The sequence below is a fragment of the Carcharhinus amblyrhynchos genome, chromosome 3 (assembly GCF_965287045.1).
Source record: "Carcharhinus amblyrhynchos chromosome 3, sCarAmb.v2.hapA, whole genome shotgun sequence".
In the NCBI taxonomy this organism is placed as follows: domain Eukaryota; kingdom Metazoa; phylum Chordata; class Chondrichthyes; order Carcharhiniformes; family Carcharhinidae; genus Carcharhinus; species Carcharhinus amblyrhynchos.
In genome coordinates, this window is record NC_137326.1 from 28064926 (window position 1) to 28089906 (window position 24981).

General features: G+C 43.4%; 1 protein-coding gene across 2 annotated transcripts in view; it reads left to right on the forward strand.

Annotated features, from left to right (window-relative positions):
- The window catches only part of cacna2d3a (calcium channel, voltage-dependent, alpha 2/delta subunit 3a), a 776701-nt gene that overhangs the window by 650582 nt on the left and 101138 nt on the right, over window positions 1–24981 (forward strand). For both annotated transcript variants that reach the window (XM_080182611.1, XM_080182617.1), the window contains 3 exons: window positions 9402–9446; window positions 9789–9851; window positions 23344–23414. In XM_080182611.1, coding sequence (XP_080038737.1) covers window positions 9402–9446; window positions 9789–9851; window positions 23344–23414 — 179 coding nt within the window. The remainder of the gene's footprint in view (window positions 1–9401; window positions 9447–9788; window positions 9852–23343; window positions 23415–24981) is intronic.

Genomic DNA, 24981 nt, shown 5'->3' on the forward strand with positions numbered 1-24981 from the left:
CTCACAATGAAGGATTCTCATAGAGAACAAATCATTTACAACCTGTTAAACATTGTGCTGGATTTGGCAGTCGGTAACCGAAGAGCAGCGCTTGCTGCCTAACAGATCAAGCAATCTCTGTCATATGGACTTCCCCTTTCTCAAAAGCAATTTTGGCCAAAATTCTCCCGTCTCGCCCGCCGCGGAAATAGTAGCGGGTGAAACAGAAAATTCGGCGGACCTCTTAAAGATCCGTTGAGCTTGAGTGGGAATTTCCAGCCTTGGGGTGCGCACAGTCAGAGAATCCTACTCATATATCTGGTGCGAAGTCAAGGAAATTTCCAAGTTTCCAGCAGTGGTGATGTCAACAAGTAGGGTAAGCATTTAATCACATTGAAGTCTTCTCATAGAAAGCCAAGAAGTGAAAAGCACTGATTATCCTTCACTTTTAATATAAATGTTCAGATATCAGAATAAATGAATATGGTTAGATTACAATAGAAACTAAAACACCAATGTTTTGAAATATCTGGAACTTTTAATCACAGTAATTATGAAGTTAGTATACTGTTAACAAGTCAGGGCATGTCATTCAGCAAAGTATATCCTTTACAAGACTATTTAAAGCAGGGCTAACAGTACAAGAGTAGAAGTTCTTGTCAATTCACTGATTGCTTCATCTCAACAGAGCGTTCTTTGAAGAAATGTAGAATTACTGACAAGCAATCCTACTATTACTATTGCCAAATCCAAGCAAAAGGTCAGAACATGCACAGGGGACTACAATAGAAATTGAAATATTGGGTGGGATTTTCCAATCCTTCCTGACAGTGGGATATTCTGGCCCTCTGCGATGGGTTCCCTGTGACGAGACAGGCGAGCCATCCCAAAATCCCATTGGCGGGACCAAAAGATCTTGCTGGCAGCCAGTAATGAGCCACCTCAGTCAGGGTGCACTATTGAAGTCCTCATTGATGAAAAACTTGAGAAATAATTCAAATTCACGTGAATTTTCACTTCTGAAGAGAGCTGGAAAATCCCACTCATCATAAAAAATTTGTTATTTTAAAAATCTATTTATTTTTAAAGAAAATTTGGCATTCCACAAATATGACATTTAGTTTTCAGGATTAGAGAGGTTGCTCAGCGGTAATTATGAATTTGGCCTGCTGTTTAAAACAAAATTACACCTAATTCCTCACGGCATAATTTTTTCAAGGGTTCTTATTGGCAAAAAAAGTGAAGACTCATGCAAATTCAAATGATTTCTAAAGCTTTCCACTAATCAGGACTTCTACAGTACACCCTGACTGAGATGCAGGAAATGAATGACAGAAATATCTGGCTTTCCTTGTTTGACTGCAGACATGTAGACTCCAGAAGTTGCCATCACCTTCAGCTGAAATGAAAGTCAGTGCTAACATTTTCACTATCATTACAACCGCAAAATCTGGTCCAGTAGCTTATCATGTGACAATCCAAAAGAAGGTATAATTATCAGAATAAGGTCTGAGTCTGTACTAAAATCTTTCTCTATTATAATGGGTCGTTTCTTGAGTGCTTATAGCTCCCCTCCCCCCGACACGTACAATTTTCATACCCAGATGCGATCGTTTGGTGGAACTGCTTGCCTACACTTATTCTAGAATGAAATAACACAATAACAAAGCCAAATACACTTTCTTTTCCATGCCCTTGTTGCTTAACGTGGACAATGCAGTTGGCCACCCCCTTTACAATAGTGCCAAAATTCGCTATCACTTCTTTTCTCTCTCCACAAATGTTGCCTAAACTGCTGAGTACTTCCATCTTGTCTGGTTTTATTTTAGCTTTCCAGTATCTGCAGTCTTGCTTTCATCTGGCTGACATAAATGCTTGTTTAAGATGATCTACCATATGGTGTTGCAAGAACCACCAAAGGAAAAAGCAAGAAAAAGATGTGGAGAGAAAATAACATCTAAGAAGCGGACACAGGAGCAGATTTCTCCCATTTGACACAATGGGAATGTGATGTGCCTCTCACTGCAGACACTGGCAGAAATTCACACCATGGGCAAAATTTTCTCAGAAAAATTCTAAGGGCGGCATTTTACAGCCTTGTTCGAGCAAAACCGGAAATTCCACCTGAGATCAGTGGACATTTCTGCTGTCTGCCCCTCGCCCGCTCCAATTCCATAGTGGGTGGGGCAGTAGAATTTCAGCCTAAGTATTGAACAGGTGCCAAAACCTGGGTTTTCTCACCCGTTTTTCCAGTGAGCTGAGTTTTGTGAATTTATGGCACTCTGTGCTATCCAGAAGCTAAAAGAGGAAGTGGGCAGAGCCTATTCAGACTGGGAAGCCTGCTGCAGACTGCTAGGGGCGCTATTGTGCATGCGCCCTGATCTCTCTGTGTACAAATGTACAGGGGTACGTACATTAGGTTCGCATCCAATTTCTCACTTCTCCTGATATTGCTGGCACCATTTTACCTGCATAATCGGCCTCACTCATATTTCCCACCCCACTATGCTACTCAGCGTATATGGTCCAGCCTTGACCTCACTAATTATACTCTTGGAGGATTTTGCACAACATTCCATGGCAGGGCATATATGATAGCGTGACTGCCACCATCATATCTGGGTGTCATGCTGACAAGATTTTCAAAATCCTCAACCCACCATTGAAGAAAGTGGATGGACCTCTGGAAAAAGAAGATGGACTTCCAGGAAAACTCTGAGTATAGAGGATGGACCTCCTCATGACAGAGAATCTGGAAGATCCATTTTCTTGCTCCCCGGATCCCTGATGTGGTGTTCCAGGATCCAGGTGGCTGAAGGCCTTCATCCCAAACTCTGGATGCAGCCCCAGGCATTGTTCAGGTGAGTCCCAATGTCTGCAGCCCATGTTGCTCCAGATGTGTTCTGGAGTGGTGTGTTTTCTCACTGTCATCAAGAATCAAGAGTGCGGGTAAGACTCCAGTTGGGCCTTCATCTGCATCCCATTAGCAGGATACAAATTATGCTGGCCTCCAACAGGTTCTCCCAATTTGCCTTGGCGGGCACCAATGGAAGATCCCACAGGAAATTCACATCACCGGAAATCAATTTTTGGACTACCACCAAATTCTTTCACCTCAACCAGTGCACCACTGAACCCACTAGTGGAGGCATGGGAGAATTCTACAGCACATCTTATGGGAAGTACAGTGATCTTTATCCTCTTTCTGCCTCTCCTTCCCAGAGCTGGGGTTTAATATCCTCCAGGCACATTTTAAAAGCGATGCTACCAAGTGCATCTGTAATCTGTTCTACACGGGTTAGGGAACATGTTACTAATTTTCAATTTTCTCAAAACACACAATCCTAACCTAAAACCGCACACTCTTCACTTTCTATTACACTCATCGTCTTTTTTCTAAAAAATCGAAACTTTAGCTGCACTCCTGGCATGAGCAGAAAATGCTTTTTTAACTCAATTTTCCAAACTGTATAAACATACTAATCTCTGGGATGTCCATCTCAAAATGTTAGCTGAGATTGCTTGCGGAGCCCTTCAGTTACACATACCTTGGGACTTGCTGGTAGCAGCATCGATGCTTCGATATTTCAGCCACTTATCCTCCAGCAGAACTGTAAATTGAGTTTTTGCTAGGACTGCAAAAAAGGTAATTTTGAGTTCATTTGCCAATTACCTTCAGTCTGTATTCTCTTGTTAGTCAGCTGTCTGCCACCAGAATTTCTTTTTAGTTAATCAATACCCTTCATGATTTTCCGCACTTCTATTAAATCTACCCTTAATTTTCTCTGCTTCAAAGAGAATAATCCCACTTTAGCTCAGTTGGCTGGATGGCTGGTTAGTGATACCAGCATCATGAGTTCCATTCCTGTATCTGCTGAGGTTATTCATGAAGACCCTACCTTCTCAACCATGCCCCTCACCTGAAGTGTGGAGAGTTCAGGTTAAATTACCACCAACCAGCTCTTCCCCCTCAAAGGGGAGAGCAGTCTACGGCCATCTGGGAGTATGGCAACTTTACTTTTACTGTAAGTAAATTGGCCAAGCTAAATTGCCCCTTAGTGTTCCAAGATACATAGGTTAGATGGATTAACCATGGGAAATGTGTGGGATTACAGAGTTAGGGCAGGGAAGAGGGCTTGGGTAGGGTACTCTGTCAGAGAGTCGGTGTAGACTCAATGGGCTGAATGCACTGGAGGATTCTATGATTCTACACCAATGCAGACTTTCAGGTCTTTGATTCAAGTCCTGGTATTCCAGCACTCATAGCACCAGATCTCAGCAATATTCACCATCTTCAATGAGGAAGTGAGATCAATTGAAAAACAAGGGGTGGGATTTTCCAGCTGCGCCTACCCTAAAACCAAAAAATCCCACATGAGGTCAACGGACTTTTGCATGGTCCGCTCCCCCCACCCACTCTGAATCCTGTGCCAGGCGGGATAGAAAAACACCCCCCAAATAGTTGACTTGGCATGTCATAAACAGTAAACTAAGTGAAAAAGGGGATGAAGTTTTGAAATTACACTACATATGTTCTTCCAAATCCAAAAAGTAAATCAAAACTATTGTAATTAACAAGTAATCTTGATTGCAGAATGACTTTATCCTTCTCTCACTGCTCCTCTACACATGCTTGCCAGTTTAACATGATGGCCACCCATATTCCCTAATATCTCGATCATCTGGAGTACTGTGTGCAATTCTGGTCACCACATTATAGGAAAGACATGAACGCAGTGGAAGGGGTACAGATGAGATTCACCAGGGTATTGCCTGGGACGGAACATTTAAGTTATAAAGAGAGGATAGGCTTGGGTTATTTTCTCTGGAGCAGAGAAGACTGAGGGGCAACCTGATTGAGGTGTTCAAGATTATGATGGGCATGGACAGGGTAGATAGGGAGCAGCTGTTCCCCTTAGTTGAAGGGTCAGTTACGAGGGAACGCAAGTTAAAAGTAAGGGATGGAAGGTTCAGGGAGAATCTGAAGAAACTTTTTTTACACAGAGGGTCTGGAATACACTGCCTGGGAGGGTGGTGGAGGTGGGATGCCTCACATCCTTTAAAATGTACCTGGATGAGTACTTGGCACACCATAGCATTCAAGACTATGGGCCAAGTGCTGGCAAGTGGGAATAGGTGGGCAGATAGCGCCTTTCATGCTTCGATGCAAACTCAATGGGCTGAAGGACCTCTTCTGCACTGCAGGATTCTGTGATTCTGTGATACTATGATCTGATCATTGGCAAGCTCCAGTACTTGTGTTGACTTTTGAAGTACTTCCCTTGGAACTCTCCACAGGATCTACCTCTTATGTTCACAGCCCCTGATGCCGGTCAGCCAGGCAAGAGTTAATCAACAATAGTCAACATGGTGGCAGTCAAAGGGGTCTTATGTCTTATACATTTGATTGAAGTTTTCACTATGACTTGGTGTGTAGATGAGAGTAATGCAGATGACATAGTTTACATGGACTTCAGTAAGGCTTTGGACAAGGTCCCACATGGGAGTCTGATGAAGAAGTTTAAGCCCACGGACTGCAAGACAATTTGCCAAACTGGATCCAAAATTGGCTTAGTCGCAGGAGGCAGAGGATGATGGTCAAAGGTTGTTTTTGTGACTGGAAGCCTGTGTCCAATGGTGTTCCACAGGGATCGGTGCTGGGGTCCCTTATTATTTGTAGTGTGCATGAATAATCTGGATGTGAATGTAGGAGATTTGATAATTAAGTTCACAAATGACACAAAAATTGGTCATGTGGTAAATAGTGAGGAGCAAGCCTTCGATCATAGGACGATATAGATGGGCTGGTTAGATGAGTAGAATAGTGGCAAATGGAATTTAACCCTGAAAAGTGTGAGTGAATGCATTTTGGGAGGACTAACAAGACAATGGAACAGACAATGAATGGTTGAACCCTCAGATGTACAGAGGATCAGTAGAACCTTGGTGTGCATGTCCATTGATCTCTGAAGACAGTAGAAGAGATAGATAAGGTGGATAAGAAAGCTAATGGGATTTATTAACTTTATTAACCCAACATTGAAGAATAGAGCAGGAATAATTATGGTGGAGCTGTTTGAAATGTTGGTTAGGTCACAGCTGGAGTACTGTGTGCAGTTCTGGTCGCACACTATAGGAAAGAGATGATTGCACTTGTGAAGGTGCAGGGGAAAATCACCAGGATGTTGTCTGGGCTGGACCATTTCAACTATCAAGAGAGACTGGATAGACTGGGGTTTCTTTCCTTGGAGCAGAGAAGGTTGAAGGGGAACCTGATTGAGGTGTATAAAATTATAAGGGGCATAGATAGGGTGGATAGGAAGGAACTTTTCCTCTTAGCAGAGGGGACAATAAACAGGGGACATGGATTTAAGTTAAGGAGCAGGGGTTTTATAGGAGATGGGAGGAAAAACCTTTTCAGCCAGAGGGCGGTGGGAATCCGGAACTCACTGCATATAAGGGTAATAGAGGCAGGAACCCACATAACATTTAATAAGTATTGTGTTGGGCCATAACAAGACTACAGACCAAGTGCTGGAAAATGGGATTAGATTAGATAGCTGTTTGATGGCCGGTGCGGACATGATGGACCAAAAGACCTATTTCCATGACTCTATAGGTGCCAGAAACAATTGTGCATGCACACATAGCCCACACCGCTTTTGCCAGCACATGCACAGTTCCTCATGTAGTTGGTCAGTATATGACCATGATGCACCTTGCGTGCTTTTCCTGGTGCAAACTGCAGTCCATAGATGTCATCTGTGGGTTACAGTATTTACAGGGCTGCTTTCAAGCTTTGAATGTGTTGTTGCACCTATACAGCTCAATTTCCGAATAATATACATCATATTTTCTAAACCGTTCATCAGGAAAATTTTGACTCACCCAGACTTTTTATTGCTTACTAGGCCACTGACATGTAGTACTGTTTGACAGATCCTTTACATAATCATATGAAATAAGAGCAGGAGTAGGCCATTCAGTCCCTCAAATTTGCATATTTCAAATTCCACATTCCCATCTACCCCGAAAAACCTATTGCGTAACAACAATCTATCTACTTCTGCTTTAAAAATATTCAAAGACCCTACCTCCACCACCTTCTGAGGCAGAGAGTTCCAAAGTTGCACAACCCTCTGAGAGAAAGAAAATTCTCCTCATCTCCGTCCTAAAGGCCAACCCCTGACTTTAAAACAGTGCCCCTTAGTTCCGGACTCACCCACAAGAGGAAACACCCTTTCCATGTTGACTTTGTCGATAGTGTTTAGGATCTTATATTCTTCAATTATATCATCCCTCACTTTTCTAACTCCACTGGAAAAAAACCCAGTCTTTTTAACTTTTCCTCATTAGATAACCCACTCATCCAGGGATCAATCTCGTAAACTGCCTCTGAACAGCCTCCAATGCATTTACATCAATCGCTAAGGATGGAGACTGAAACTACACACAGTACTGGAGCTGTGGACTGGAACTCTCTGGCTGTTCACACTGGTGGGATTTCCCAGGCCTGCCAACAGTGCAACCCCACCCATGGGTTTCCCATCAGCGTGGGGTGACGTCAGTGGGAATTCCCATTAACAGACCAGGGAATCCCACCACTAGCAAACAATACACCACCTCCCATCAGCAGAAAACACAGGGCTGGGAAGCCAGGGGATCTCACCCATTACCATTTATATAGATGATCTGGAGGAGGGAACCGAGTGTAGGGTGTCGAAATTTGCTGATGACACCAAGATTGGGGGAACGGCAAATTGTGCGGAGGGTGTGGAGAGTCTGCAGAAGGATCTAGATAGGCTGGGCGAATGGGCCAGGAAATGACAAATGGAATTTAATGTTGGCAAGTGTGAGGTGGTCCACTTTGGTAGGAAGAATGGTAGGAAGGACTATTACTTACGGGGCGAAAAACTGTAGCAGGCGACGGTGCAGAGGGACCTCGGGGTCCTTGTGCATGAGTCGCAAAAACCCAGCTTGCAAGTGCAGCAGGTGGTCAGGAAGGCGAATGGGATGCTGGCCTTCATAGCTAGGGGGATTGAATATAAAAGTAGGGAGGTCTTGCTGCAGCTGTATAGGGCATTGGTGAGGCCGCAGCTGGAGTACTGTGTGCAGTTTTGGGCGCCGCACCTGCGCAAAGATATTTTGGCCTTGGAGGGAGTGCAGAGGAGGTTTACTAGGCTGATACCGGAGTTGAGGGGGTTGAGCTATGAGGAGAGGCTGAATAAACTAGGCTTGTACTCGTTGGAGTTTAGAAGAATGAGGGGAGATCTCATTGAGACGTATAAGATGATGAATGGGATGGATAGGATAGAGGTGGAGAGACTCTTCCCGCTCAAAAAAGACAGTAGGACTAGGGGGCACAGCCTCAAGATAAAGGGGGGGCGGTTTAGAACGGAGTTGAGGAGGAACTTCTTCACTCAAAGGGTGGTGAATCTCTGGAATTCTCTGCCTGTTGAAGTGGTGGAGGCTGCCTCGCTAAATATTTTTAAGACGCGGGTTGATGGGTTTTTGATAAGAGAGGGGATTAAGGGTTATGGGGAGAGGGCGGGAAAGTGGAACTGAGCAGCGACAGATCAGCCATGATCTTATTGAATGGCGGGGCAGGCTCGAAGGGCTAGATGGCCTACTTCTGCTCCTATTTCTTATGTTCTTATGTTCTTATGTCTCACCAATACCCTGGATTACTGAAGCATTTTTACTTTTATGTTTGTGATGATTTTAATCAGGCAATTGAGGTTGGCCTGCTTGAATATGAACTCCCTAATTAAGGGCCAAATTGATGGTTCAATCAGAGAGTCCCATGCAGTGTACTTAAACAGGAGCGCCCGTTCCTTTGGCACTCCAGATGGAGACTGCAGACTGAGAGTACTCTGTATGGAGTTGCTGAATCGTTAAATAAAGGAGTTTTGGTGAAGGGACTTCCGCCTCTGAGGATTTATTACAATGTTCAATTCCTCTCAGATAAAAGGATAGTTTTCCATTAGCTTTCTTAATTATTTGCTGTTTCTCCATACTAACTTTTTGTAACTCATGCATTGGAGCACCTCACAATCTTGCAGCCATTCTCCACCCACTATGTGCTTCACTTCACCTTCAAACCTGGTGTCGGGGGAGTATCCAATCTAACCCATTAACTATGCTTCTCTCTCCACAGGTGATGCAAGTTTGATTGATTATTTCCAGCATTTTCTGTTTGTATAAAAACAACTTACATATATTACAAAATTGAAGCTCTTGTGCTGCTGACAACCAACTCATAACTTACATTAAAAAAAACAATTTCGTATGGGATTTTGCCAATATTTTTCCTCACTGCATTAACTTAATGCATTACAAATGTATAAAATGTGATGCAATGTGTGGGGGGTTTTGTATATGCTGTATGTTCTTGGTGCTTACAGTATTATCATTTATTGCAGTGTGCTTCTCTGGATGGAAAGTGCACAATAAGCTGTGATGATGAGGTAAGTATACTTGTTGGTTTTGCTAACCTATACTTAAAATATATGAGCCTAGAAATCGTATTATACGGCACCCATTTTGCAGATGTATGGCTCAGCACTAGTATCCTAATGAGGGCAGCAGAGCAGTGGTCCTGTAGTTTGCCTTATTGGATCTGAACCTCCTGCATTTAATCTCAGGCAAGATCCAATTTCTAGACTATGGATTTTCACCACTATTTTGGAAAATGTATTGTTTATGTGTTAACATATACTTTAACCATATTTATAAATTACATATTAAGCTGTTGATACATGGATGGCTCTTTGCAACAACATAACTGTTTGAATATTTTATATTCCCAGATAATAAATTGTTATCTCATCGATAACAATGGATTTATTTTGGTATCTGAAAATTATGACGAGGTAAGTCTTCACAGTAAACAACAGCAAGCAAAACTTTTGAGATGAATCAGTTTCATGAGCATGGTATTTGATTTAATTAACTGAGAGTAAGTAGGTGAGGGGCTGGGCAAGTTTCAAAGTCACCCAACATCATTAGTTTGAGGATTGGGCACGATCTTACCAGCAGTTCACGCCACGCTCCCGCTGCAGTGAAGTCGGAGAATTTTTGGCCAACCAAATTTCCATTCACTGCAGCAGGATGGGAAAATCCCATCGGTGTGAACGGCCGTAACCTTCCAGCCTAGGATTTTGTTTTGCATACCGCCAGCCAACCGCTCATCTGCAATGGAGAGACAGCAGGTTAGCTTTGAGCAGCCCAAAATTGTACAGCATGGATGAATGGAACGGTGGCACAGTGATTAGCACTGCCACCTCACAATGCCAGGGACCCAGGTTCGATCCCTGGCTGTCTGTGCGAAGTCTGCACGTTCTCTCCGTGTGTGCGTGTGTTTCTTCCAGGTGCTCCAGTTTCCTCCCACAGTCTGGAAGATGTGTTAGTTTGGTGCACTGGCCATGCTAAATTCTGCCTCAGTGTACCCAAACAGGTGCCGGAGTGTGGTGACTAGGGGATTTTCACAGTAGCTTTATTACAATGTTAATGTAAGTCTACTTGTGACATAAATAAATAAACTTAAACTTAAATCTGTCAGTAATGAGTTAAAATGACATTAGGGTCCTAAATATGATCCAATTTGCATATTACTGAGGCTGCAACCTGTGTTGGGCAGATATCTTGACTACCTAAAAAAAAGGTCCAGGTAAGATGGTGGTTGTCATGAATTAAAATATTTTGCCTACCAAACAAGTTGGGTTAATTTTCCCTCAGTAGTTAAAAACACTGATACAAGGGGTTTTGCAGATGAAGTTTACTGATTTGTCCATGAAATATAACAGTAAATAAAGCACTCTTCATTAAAAAAGTGTCCCATTTTAATTATCAAATGCTATCATAATAGAGTATAATCTCGAATATGATTTTAATGAAATTGCCTTATGTTCAAATTCTAATTAGTTACAAAATCAAAGTAACAAAAACCAAAGGCTTGATCTTACCAGCCGTTCACACCACGCTCCCGCTGCAGTGAGGTCGGAGAATTTGGCGGCCAGCCAAGTCTCCGTTCGCGCTGGCAGGATGGGAAAATCCTGCTGGTGTGAACGATATTAAGGTTCCGGCCAAAATGTTTATTTGCATTTTACAGCGCCCGGTGACTTGGAATAAACTAAGAGTATGTTGAGATTTGCAAATCAGCAAATGTTGGCTATTTCCTTTTTGCGGTTAAAATTGTTCGTTTAATCTATTGTGATTTCTTATGTAATTATAATCTAATGTTGAACTGTGTGTGCACAGACATCTTTCTGAATGAAGTAACAGAGTGTGACAGTTGTTCAGATGTTTCCAATACAAAATTATTAAACAATGTATGCAGTTCACATTCCTAATTAAAATATTTCCAAATGTCTTGTCATTTCATATCTAAGTTGTTAAAGTAATGACATTGGTTTAGGCAAGATTCATCTAGTGCTGTATTAACCCTAAAATACCATCCTCTCATTAGTGTTCTTGTCAAAGTTTATGACATGAAGCTGATTGAATAGCAAATAAGTGATGAAGAACTTACAATATCTGCCACATCATATAATTAACCAGGGCATATTCTACTTCCACTTGTAGCTTTTGGAGTGCAAATTGATTGCAAAACATATTTCGTAATAATATAGAAGCAGTCGAATAGGTTTGTCCTGTCATGTCTGCAACTCTTGGCCACACTTATACAGCCTGGGCTTCTGCCAATCCAGCTCCCCTCATTCTCACCACGCTCTCCAACCTCACTCAGTCAGTTCTCCCTCAGGACTCTACCTTCCTTCACTCAGGGGCCAGTCAGGAAGCTGCTATTGCAAAAGCCTGAAGCCAGCTGGCTGGGCTGGGACATTCACTTTCTGCCTCAAGCCCACAAGCAATGATGCAAGTGAAGGCTGATTCTCAAAGTGGACTCTGCCTTGCTGGTGGGATTACTGGGAGGCCAATGGTGCATTTTCTTCCAGATTGGGAGAAAATCCACCCCATATTGTTTCATGCACAATTGGTTCCTCGACACCCCCCACTAGTAAGTTTGTTGCCCCCATGTATAGGGCCCACTCAATTTGTTCTTATTCCCAACATAAACCCAGTCTTGCTGCAATCTCCACTTGCATTTGATTTTCCAGCTCCCTCACTCTATCTGCCTTAACCCAGTGCTGCTGGATTTACACAACCCAATTCCTTTTGAAGTGCACTTAATTCCTATTGTTTTGAAAAAGATAGTAAAGTGCCTTTCAGAATGCCGCAAGGCACTTTGCAGCCCAAAATTCCTTTTTCAATCAAAATCACAGTTGTTATGTAGGAACTGCAACACTAATTTTTGCACAGCAGGACTCCACATTCAGTAATAGGATAATGACTGCATTCTCTGATTTAATGAGGTTGGTCAAAGAATGAACATTGGCCAGACCCAGTCATCAAGGGATCATTCCAACCCTCTTTATCAAACATGGCCTTTCTCTTCTCCATCTCTCAGTTTCTGACCCAGAGCCCACCTCCCCCATCTCCCCCCTCCACGAGCCCTCATGTCTTCATGTCTCCCCACTCTCATGCCCTCTCTACCCTCACTATGATGGCCAACTCCCCCCTCAAACTTCCTGATTAGCAGGGGTCCTGAAAGGAGCCAGTGGCTTCATCGCCACTACTCACCACTAACTGCACCCAAACCCTCATCACCACCACCATTCACATCAACTAGGCTGTCAATCCTGATCACTTTCCACACAATAAACAAAGACAGGGAAGAATAATGGGCAAGAATTCTCCAGCCATTCATACCAACGGGATCTTCCGATCCCACTGCCAATGGCGCATTCCTGCCACGGATTACCCAGCAGCGTGGAGTGGAATCAATGGGACATCCCATTGGCAATGGCAAGACCAGAAGATCCCCCTGCCAATGTATGCAAGCTGATCCTGCCACCAAGAAACACGCGGCGGAGAGGCCAGAGAATCCCATTCATGCTGTCCTGCCGTTAGGTTCAACAGAGTCTTTACACTCGGGACTGTTGCTGGACTGTTTGAAAATGTTCAGTCTCTCTCACAATCACATTGAAAGAACCTTAAAAGAAAAGCAAATTGAGGATTCAAAAGCAAATATTAGAAAGAAATTTATATTCATAAAACCCAGAATCATAGAATCTCTACAGTGCAGGCCATTTGGTCCATCGAGTCTGCACCAACTCTCTGACACAGCATCTTACCCAGGCCCACCCTTTCTATACTATCACTATAACCCCACGCATTTACCCCGCTAACCCAATTAACCTTTGTTTTATTCATTTGTGGGACATGGGTGTCACTGGCTGGGCCAGCATTTATTGCCCATCCCTAGTTACTCAAGGACAGTTGAGAGCCAACTACATTGCTGTGGCCTTGGAGTCACATGTAGACCAAACCAGGTAAGGACGGCAGATTTCCTTCTCTAAAAGACATTAGTGAACCAGGTGGATTTTACTTACAGTCAACAATGGTTTCATGGTCATCAGTCGACTTTTAATTCCAGACCTTTTTTGTTTAAATTGAATTCAAATTCCACCATCTGCTATGGTGGGATTGAACCCATATCCCTCGAACAGTAGGGGAGTTTTTGGATTAATAGTCTGGCGATAATACCACTTGGCCATCGCCTCCCCACATCTTTGGACTGTGGGAGGAAACCAGAGCACCCAGAGGAGAATGTGCAAACTCCACATAGAAAGTCACCCAAGGCTGGAATTGAACACAGGTCCCTGGAGTTATGAGGCAGCAGTGCTAAGCACTGTGCCACCATGTGCCCCAATAACAGAAACCATAGTGCATGTTTAATATTTCAAAATGATGTTAAATTTTTTTTCTGTGGAAATTTTAAAATTTCCTAGGTGATGCCACATGTAGGTGCAACACAAGAACTGGAAGATGTGTAAAACATTAGGATGTTAAAGAATAGATTTAATCATACACAAAAAAATACAGATTGCTGACCCATCTCTTAAAAACATTTTCAAATTCAATCCTCCTGTTGATATTTTGAATGAAAACACTCCTGAAAATTGAAAAATAAATTTTTAAATAAATAAACAATTACATTAAATACAGAAAGGTCAAAATTTTTGCCATTGTTGAATAGCTAAACATTTCTTCCACATGCACACCCCCATCAACAACTCCAAGTAGAATTCTACACAAGAAGGGGATTTTGACCACTCATAAATTGAAAGTCAATCTTCCAGTTGAATACAAATGAGACAGAGTTAGTATTTTTCCTCCCATGTTAGAAGGGGAGATGTTGCTCTTTATGCAAGTATCTCTTCATTAAGAACACACCCATCTGTTTCCAATTTCCAACAAGCATTGTGCCTCGATTTGGAGATTGCATAATCAGGTTTCCTAATGGAACACCGTCCTGTAAACAGGTTTCATATTTAATGAAGAAAAGAGCACTTCAGATAAAACTAAAACCGTTTTTGTTTTTATCTCATTATTGGTTGGATTTCTGGGCTAATTTTTGCTGTTGTGTATTTGTTTTCTAATGATGCAAAAACATGTTAAATAAGATTGTATTGACTAGACTTCTGCTATTGCATTTTAATCAAATTATAGTGTATTGGAGACTGTTCCAAATAGCTCAGATTGAGTCATGTAGTTCACATGATTGAATGGCTGAATTAAGTTTAATTATTGGCACAATGTGGAGTAAACCCAACATTATGACTAAGCAACCTGATCAATGTCTCAGCTCAGTTTCCAATTAACTATATGTATAATTTCACCCAAAGAGAATGGAAATTGTTGAGGAAAATGCCCAAACTCCTTGAATTCTCTTTGGTCTTAATCTTTTAATTTCAACAGAAGTATGGATTAAAATCATTAAGTATCCAATGTGCTTTAAACTCACAAAAAGATACCTTAACCCTTTTGCATACGAGGAGACGGACATAAGAACATAAGAACATAAGAAATAGGAGCAGGAGTAGGCCATCTAGCCCTTCGAACCTGCCCCGCCATTCAATAAGATCATGGCTGATCTGTCGTGGCTCAGTTCCACATTCCCGCCCTCTCCCCATAACCCTTAATCCCCTCTCTTATCAAAAACCCATCAACCCGCGTCTTAAAAGTATTTAGCAAGGTAGCCTCCACCACTTCAACGGGCAGAGAATTCCAGAGATTCACCACCCTTTGAGTGAAGAAGTTCCTCCTCAACTCCGTTCTAAACCGCCCCCCCCTTTATCTTGAGGCTGTGCCCCCTAGTCCTACTGTCCTTTCTGAGCGGGAAGAGTCTCTCCACCTCTATCCTATCCATCCCATTCATCATCTTATACGTCTCAATGAGATCTCCCCTCATTCTTCTAAACTCCAACGAGTACAAGCCTAATTTATTCAGCCTCTCCTCATAGCTCAACCCCCTCAACTCCGGAATCAGCCAATGCATACACTTAAGCCATTTTGTAATGTATTTGTGAGTAAATGAAAAAGCAATGCCAAGTACTTACTTAAATCAAAACACCACTGCCTTAAATGTGTGCAAAACGGATAGCACAGGAGTTAAAATTGAAGTGTTGGATCTACTGCCGCTTCTCTGTCCTACCTCCATTTTCCTGCCTCTGGTTTAATAGACAACTGAAGTGCAATTCAACTCAGCCAAAAGCCTCATGAATCCAAGGGCTTACCACCAGAAATAGGACCTCAAATCTATTTGTACACCCATGAGGAAAGCATCTGTCATGAACCCAGTAGAAACTGTCAGCCAATAAGCAGAGGCCCTCAAAGGTCTACGAGCAATTAAGAAGTTGTAGCACTTCTTAAGAAGCTGTTTTAATCGTGAATCTTACATTTCAAACCAGTAACTGTTGAGCTGTGAACAACTCACCAGGACAACTGAAGTGAGTGTACAATGGGAAAAGCAATTTCAGTGAAATTGACAAAATGGGAAGGCTTTGATCAGTCGTGCTGAAGATCTCCAACAATGGTCATTGTGAGGCTTCTATTCAAAACCCTTCTTCTCACAAACAGTGCTATCATTGCTTATGAGATGGTTGCCAATTTCTTGGAATGCAATTCCCTACCTAGCACTTCAATCACCTCAGCTGTACTTCCCTGACGTCTTCACCACAGTAGCTTAGGCAGATCCACCTTCCGCTTCTCTGAAAGGCAAGAACAGAGGCTGTAACAAAGCCAACAATCCAGCAGGAGCAACACCCAACAGCAGTAGCAACACTCCTTACTCGTATGTCCCTCCAAAAAGCAGAGGCAATGGAGACCAAGATCCAGATGGAAGGAGATGAGATCCTCACTACAGGTTTTGCAGGCAGAGGATCATCTCTCTCATCATCAGTGCCGGTAATCATCGGTGCTTTAAGAAGTTCAGGCTCTCATAGCAGGTCAGTGCTGACATCTGGAGCCTCTTGGAACAAGACATCCTTCCCAGTGGAGCAAATGTGTATGAAGTGCCAATTGCTGCAACATGGGAAAGCCTCCTTCCATGCGTCTCTGCCTCTTTCCCAGTAGGGTGCTCTGTTCTGCAAGGAGCGAAAGCATGAAGATGTGTGAATGGTCATGATGGCTTGTGTAGAGAGGATGAAAGGACACTATTTGTGAAGGATGGGTGCAAAAGGAGAATAGGTTGAGGGTGAGTGTAAATATTGGTTGCTCAGATAGGTGGACATGAGCTAAGAGAGGATTGAGTGGAGCGCAAGGTGCGTTAACTTGGAAAATGCTCTCAGTGTGTGGGGCTCGACTTCTGAAACTATTACTCACCTGTTATGCCCTCCTGAGCTCCTGAATCATCTTGGTGCACTGCCGCCAGGCTGGAGGGACAAGAATGTGCCAGCAGTCGATGACACAGTTGGGTCACACCTTCTACATGAAACGAAAACTGTATACCCTGTTCCTTAGGGAAGCTGATGCCAAAGAAGTGCTCTCTGAATACTTGCTATGTGTATGGCTTCCCATGGTGTGCTTTCTTCTTCTTTCTCCTTGTCTTAGCTGCTCCTCATCTCTGCTGCCTTCCCTGTTGCTCCACTTTCTCCTCTAGCCTCAAAAGCAAGAATACCGGACCACCCATGATAGCAGTCAAGCAGCTTGGAAGGCAATCAAAAACAGTGCAACATCAGCAAAATCTTCTCAGCAATCAAAATTCCATTTCCAGATAACAGACCAAAAATTGTACATATCTGGGAAAAAATTTTGCAGCTAGCTCACAGTGAAGCATAGAATCCCATCAAGCCTGCACCAACAACAATCCCAAGCAGGCCCTATCCCCATAACCCCATATACTTCCCTGCTAATCCCCCGACACTAAGGGGCAATTTAACATGGCAAATTAACCTAAACTGCCCATCTTTGGTGTGTGGGAAGAAACCGGAACACCCGGAGGAAAGCCACAGAAATACCCAGAGGAAAGCTACACAAACATGGAGAGAACATGCAAACTCCACACAAACACCCAAGGCTGGAATCGAACCTGGGTCTCTGGCACTGTGAAGGAACAGTGCTAACCGTGTGCCTCCATGCCACCCACACTTACACATGTAATGGATGATCCCTTGAAATAGTCTAGAGTATCCATACCTGCATGTTAATGCTATTAGATGCTCTTCCTCTTTCAACCTTTCTGCATCCTGATGGTGGACAGGTCGGTCTCCACTAGTCTGTCACCAGGGGCTTATAACCTGCATGTCTTTGGAGTGTGGGAGGAAACTGGAGCACCCGGAGGAAACCCATGCAGATACTGGGTAAATGTGCAAACTCCGCATAGACAGTCATCTGAGGCTGAAATCGAATCTGGGTCCCTGGCGCTGTGAGGAAGCATGTGTTAACCACTTTGCCACCCTCACCATGAGTTGCTGGCAAGTTTTGAACATAATAAGTCAGGCACCAGGGAAGCTCAATATCATAAAGTGTTCCTCCATCCAGTGTTCGAGGCTCATTGTAAATATTTTAGACCTGGGAAAGGCAGTATTTCTTCTCCTGCTTTTGGAGAACAGGATCAGTGGGATCAATATTGGGGGGAGTGGTGTGGGGTGGTGAGGCAGACAATCTGGAGAGAGTCCCCAAACCCATCTTACATTGGTTATTAGGCCACTCACCTGTCATGCCCTCCTGAGGTCCTGAATCACCTTGGTGCACTTCTTCAGGTTGGAGGGACCAGACAGTGCCTACAGCCAATGACATAGTTGGGTCACAGCCTTCTACATGAAGTGAAGCAAAGGCACTACATTGACTGCTACTCAGGAAAGCTGATGTCAGAGGTGCTCTCTGAATACTTGCTGCGTGTATGACTTCCCATGGTGTGCCTTCATCCTCTTTCTCCTTGTCTTGACTGCTCCTCATCTCTGCTGTCTTCCCTGTTGCTCCACATTCTCCACCAGCCGGTGTGATTTCCCCCATTGCAATTGCCCCTCCTTGCTGCCAATGACATAACGGGTATCCTGATATTGAATAATCTGATTGTTCCCACCTGCTCCCCCCCCCCCCCCCCCCCCAACACTTGAGTTGTCCATTCAGCTGAAGCACAGCAAGTCTCCCCATGATGTATTGCTGGTGAGCAGAACCCATTAGGAGCACACAGGTGAGTATAGCCCCTGGGGGGTGGGGGGTGAGAGGGTCATGTCCGGACAGTGCCAGGGGGCAGTGCTGAGGTGGGTGTTTCAGAGTGGGGAATTCTGCGGCAGAGGAGAGGAGTTCCATGGGGGAATGTTCAGGTGATATAAGGTTTCTACCTGTATATTTTTTAAATCCATAAAGGGCACCCAGCTCTTTTAAAAACCTAAGTTGCAGGTGAGGTGGGCTCCCAGTGTGACATTGTGGGACTCGCCCCTTACCTTTTCTTTCACTGAGCACCTAAAAATCTGGTGGAGGAAGCCGTCCTTGGTTGGGCAAATTCCACCCAAGTTCTCACCCAAAGCGCCACTCTGAATGCCCATTATTTTATATCATTCTGATGGGTTCATTGGACCGAACCTGAGCCTATATTGGGGAAGAGGACTGGCAGCAGTGGAGGTAACACACCTCCAATCTGTCAGAAATACCTGCTTTCCAGCCAGCCATATTGGCTGCTTCTGCGCCCAGTTAGAGCCTCAATTACAGGCACACAGGGAAATTGAATTTGTCGGTCACAGTAGCAGTGGACATTTGCCTTGACTTTTACTTTGTAAATAATTTCTTCCAGTTTCAAGTTCAGCTGATGTAACTTCCTCTAAGATGACTGTTAATTTCCTGTCTGCAAACACAATTCTCTTTTACAGTTGGAGACGGGGTAATAGTTTCCATTTCTGTGGTATTTTTAGACACGTCACAAATTTACTGTAAGCTTTTGGCATTTACCTTTGAATCTCATTTACAAGTAATTGCCATAGTCCGTCTTTTTCAGCAGCAGTTACTTTGATTGGTCGATCTAATTCCATCTGGATATTTTATGCGGCAGGAACTCTGAACAATTACTATCTGTCCAGAAAAACTGGACCAATCAAATGCTTTCACAAACTGTTCCGCTCTGGAATTTTAATCCTTCTGAGAATTACCAATGTGCACTCATCTTAAACTCATTACTGAAACCACTGTAGCACAAATAACATTTCAGCAATCACAATGGATTCTTACACATCCAGCTTCAAGGGAGAATTTGGGCCTGTGATGAATTGGGAGATGTTCCTTTTTACGAACATCACATTGTGCTGAAACTACCACGTAGACAATATCTTTTTAATTGCAGCTTTAAAACAAACGTTTTTTTCATACATGGGATGTGGGCGTCACTTTTTAAAGTTTATTTGTTAGTCACAAGTAAGGTTTACATTAACACATTCAGCAATGAAGTCACTGTGAAATTCCCCTAGTCGCCACACTCTGGCACCTGTTCAGGTCAATGCACCTAACCAGCACGTCTTACAGACTGTGGGAGGAAACCGGAGCACCTGGAGGAAACCCACTCAGACACAGGGAGAACCTGCAAACTCCACACAGACAGTGACCCAAGCGGGAAGCGAAGCCGGGTCCCTGGCACTATGAGGCAGCAGTGGGCTAACCACTGTGCTACCGTGCTGCTTTCTAGGCCAGCATTTAATGCCTATCGCCAAAAGGGCATTTAGCAGTCAACCACATTGCTGTGAATCTGCAGTCACATGTAGACCAGACCTGGAAAGGGCAATAGGTTCCCTTCCTTAAAGGACACAAGTGAACCAGTTGGGTTTTCCGACAATATTCAATGGTTTCATGGTCATCATTAGACTTTTAATTCCCGATTTTTATTGAATTAAAATTTTGTCATCTGTCATGGTGGGATTTGAGCCCAACTTCCCAGAGGAAAATCCTGGAGGATAGAATTCTCTGACCTCACCATACCGTTAATGAATCGTGCCGGTCCTGCGGGAACAGGGTCTAAAATTTGTTTTGCATCCAATGCCAAACAGTTTGCAATTCTCCTGGCCCCTTCCCAATGACGTGAATTGAGAATATTTAAAGTGGCATTTAAATATGCAGAGCTCATTCCAGTCCCAGTGCACAGAGTTTACCAGCCTTCAGATGCGGTGCAAAAACGGCAAGAATCACTGCTTGCCACCAGCGGAGACCTGTCCAGTGGTCATGCCGGGGGACTCAGAAGTCACTGAAGCCCCCGAGTGGTTGGGGGCATGACCAGGCAGTGTGAACGGGCAGTGCCATTGGGCAGTGCCCACCTAGAAGGACCAAGCTGACACACAGGTGGTACCCAGCAGTGGCTAACAGCAGCCCAGCGGTGGCCACTGGACATCCCAGCAGTGGCCACTGGAAAGCTCAGCCAGCCCACCAGTGCCAGCTGGGCACTGCCAGTGTGCCAGTGGCAGTGCTGAGGGGAGTGGGGCCTGAGTGGTGGCCAAGACGGAAGGCTATGCAGAGGGGAAGGTCTGACGGGGTGAGGGGAGGGTCATGCAGGGTTCTAGATGGGGGGTGATGCCAGGGGTCTTGATAAGGGGGCATGCCAAGGGTTGGTGCAGGCTGGTGCACTTGGTGGGCCCCAGTGCCAGAAACCCATGTTGGAAGTGGTTGGGTGAGCATGCCATGGAGGAAGGAAGGGGGTGTCCCACTGCACTCTGAAATCAGGTCATCCTTGCAAAACAATGTCCGAGCACTTAGAAGCCAGGTTTACTGACACGTATAGGCCCCGTCCCCCCAGTACTGGCACAAAACTCCCAATTCTCCAAAACATTGACGAGTGTGAGAGGATTGTAGTGCAGAGCGTAACTGAGACACCAGCATGGATCATTCCATTGTTCCTGCCACTATGACACTCACTTTTTAGGAAATTCCTGCCCTGACTAATAGTCCAGTGACAATACCACTATGCCATAGCCTCCTCTAAACAGTAACAGAATAACTTCAACGAGTGTTAATATAAACCTACTTGTGACACTAATAAGTAAACTTAAACTTAAATAAGAGTTGAACTTTATTTCAGATTTAAAATTTAAAGTTTATTTATTAGTCACAAGTGAGGCTTGCATTAACACCGCAATGAAGTTACTGTGAAATTCCCCTAGTCGCCACACTCTGGTGCCTGTTGGGGTCAATGCACTTAACCAGCACATCTTTCAGAACGTGGGAGGAAACCGGAGCACTCAGAGGAAACCCACGCAGACACAGAAAGAACATGCAAACGCCACACAGACATTTACCCAAGCCAGGAATCGAACCCAGGTCCCTGGCACTGTGAGGCAGCAGTGCTAACCACTGTGCCATAAACTATCAAAAACTTATGGGAAATTTGAAGATAATACTCGCAGACAATGCATGTACGTTTTATTATATTTAGGACTGATGTTACTTTGAAATATACTGGGCGGGATACCCGCCAGCGAGATCTTCAGGTTCTGCCAAAGACCACTGCCCTGCAGTGCATTCCCCAGTGGCACAGCGGGCATCAACACAAGGTGGTGTAGACATTGGCAGAACCAGAAAATCCCGCCGACAGCCAATAGCTAGCCACCTCCACCCCCAGAGAGCATGCAGTGGACAGGGCAGAAAATCCTGTGCTCTGTTTTGAGATTTTCTAACTAAATAAACTTGCACTGTTTTCGTATCAAAGCAATCCTTCCATGTCTATTAAGAATCGCAGCATTAAATAATCCTGATAATATCCTCGTGAAAATTGTCAATCTGTTCAATGAGTTTTCAGAATTCCTGATGACTTTAATGATCTTGCTGAATGACAGGAATTCTGCCTTTTCCTCAGAGTCATAGTTTTGACAGAGGATTACAATCAATCATTTGCTTTCATATAAAACTACCATATATATACCAATATTCTATTGTGCACTGCAACATCTGAGGTTTAAAAACTTCTGGACCAAGAAGTTATTTTTAGTTAGCTCAATGTACCAATTTTATCTTTGCTGACACTGTAAATTCAGAAATGATCCCTCTTTCCTTTCTAAAGATGAAGAAATATTAATTCTGTTGGTAATTACTAACCTGGGATTAACTTGGAAAAAAATCTAAGTCAACAATATTTGAAATCTGAATAAATGATGTATGAAATAACATGATCGAGATCAAACGTTATCAAATATTAACATGTATTTCAAAGATCAAACACCAAAGAAAAGTACAGCAGAGAAGCAGGACCTTCAGCCCTCCAAGCCCATGCCAATCATGATGCCCAAACTAAACTATAGCCCTTACTCAGACTATATCCCTCTATTCTCTCCCTATTCAAATGGCCATCCAGATGCCTTTTCATTTCATTTAATGTTTCCCTGCTGTGTATTTCCTGAGTGGACACTGCAGGCAGTTCCCTCTCCTATATATATGTATATATAGTTTTGTCCTTAAAAACAAAGAGTGCAAATGCAAACGGCTTCTGCAGTAACTTTAGATTTAATTTGGTTATAATCATACTTTGCAAATACTGGAGCGGCCACTTCCAGCTTTGTATTTTTCAGTTCACATTTGATATTTGTATCAATTCCTTCTCTAAACACCACAAAGCACGTTTTATGAAAATAACAATTTCCTTTGACAGATCACTGTATGAGCCATTCATTCTACGTGACGCTAACTCTCCCATAATGTAATACATGATTGGCATGTAGCATTTCAAAAGTTGTTATTCAGGTTGCTTCATATGTTTTTATGAATTTTATTTTGCCTCCTTTAAAAATGGTCGGTTACATAATTCACCCATTTGTTGTGCAAGTTCCCTGCTCTGCCTTTCCGAGGTAGAGTATTATTATCATAACTTACCTTGACTGCTGAGCCTTCTGTGATTTCTGAATACTAATGTACACTCCAAAACCTATCTTTGTAGCTGTCAAATTAGGACATGTCAAACACAGGTTTTTGTCACTTTCAATTATATTCTTTGCAGATCCACAGCGGCCTAGGTTCCTCAGAGAGAATTTATTACTTTTCTTTTTCTCCTAGACCGGAACTTTCTTCGGTGAAGTGGAAGGAGCTGTTATGAACAAACTATTAATGATGGGCTCATTTAAACGGTAAGACAAATCGACAATGGCAAAGAAATCAAATAGGGTGCATGCAAATTTAAATCACTTTGAAAACGTCATACTGAAAAAAAAGTAAATTAATGCAAATATTTTTATAATTCACAACAAAGAAACTGCAGGAAAGTGTCAAAATCCTGAATGCTTCCTGTGTGCTGAAATTCTGGGGGGATTCTCTGGCCTACCTGCTGCATGTCTCTCGCAGTGGGAGGTGATGTTTGTTGAAAGCAGGGTCTTCTGGTCCCACCACTGTCAATGGTACCTCATGCCGGCGGGAAACCTGCGGTGGGTGTGCACCATCAGTGTGACCAGAAGATTCCTGCTGGCTTGGACAGCAGAAGACATCCGGCCTTAAGCTTTTGGCCAGATTTTTCCACCTCTTCCCACCCACCGGTGCGATCTCCTGCCACCCCTCCCCTCCCCACTACCCCCCTTCATGGTGGGATGGGCAAGCCACACAAAATTTCATCGACATCAGTGGTTACAGATATTCCTGTTGACAGTCATCACCTCCACTGCCAGAAAATATGCCACAGGAAAATCCCGCCCTTTGACTTTTAACAAGATAACAGCAAATCAGAATTCATTCATAGAGGGGTAAAAACATGGTGTTCTGGGGATAGGGCCTGGGTGGGATACTCAGTCAGAGTGTTGGTACAGACTTGATGGACCAAATGTCCTCATTCTGCACTGAAAAAATCCTATGATTCTATCACCAGTGTGAACAAGGTGGGTGGGTGGTTAAAATGGCAGTCAGGAAGCACACTCCCTATTCAATACAACGCCATGATAATTCTGCAAAAGTTGCTCATTTTGGGGGGGCAGTCAGCACAGTATGTTGGGGGAGTTTTTAGCTTTCAAATGTCATGAGTTTATGATGTGATCAGTGTTGCAATGCACTTTTGAAAACTGGGAGGCATGCACGGCATCAAAACAGCTAACAAAATCTTGCAGGAGCAGTTGAGTGACCAGGGGAAGTGTCATTTATTGCAAAAAATATTTCTTTGATGATTTCTAATGGATTAGTATTGTGGACCAGATCAGAAACTCCAAAGTATTTTTTGAAGTTACCTACTGCCTTTTACATTTGATTTTGCCATTAGGGTGAGCATAAGGTGTTTCACTCCAGATATGATTCAAGTGACCCACTCGGAAGTTTTAATCAAAACAAGTTTTATTTAAGAACACAGTTAGAATATAACAGAAAGAATTAGCATAACCTTTGTCAATTGAAAGACTTAAACATGATAAAATATAATTCTTAACAGTTAGTTATCTCTGTTGTTCCAAGTTAGCAACATCCCTCACATAGTTATGAATCTTTAGGACCAGTAAACACAGAAACCAACAATGCTTCTGTAGGTACTAGATTTCCAGACTTTTGACACCTCTGTAGAGTGATCCAGACAGAGTCCTGTCTTCTAATTCTCATGCAGCACTTTCCAGAGTAAGTTCCACCCCCAAAATAGTAGAATCTTGGAGAAAATAGCTTATTTCTTGGCAGATTTCAGTCTCCACTTCAGACAGAGCAAGAGATACAGTGCAAGCAACCTGTCTC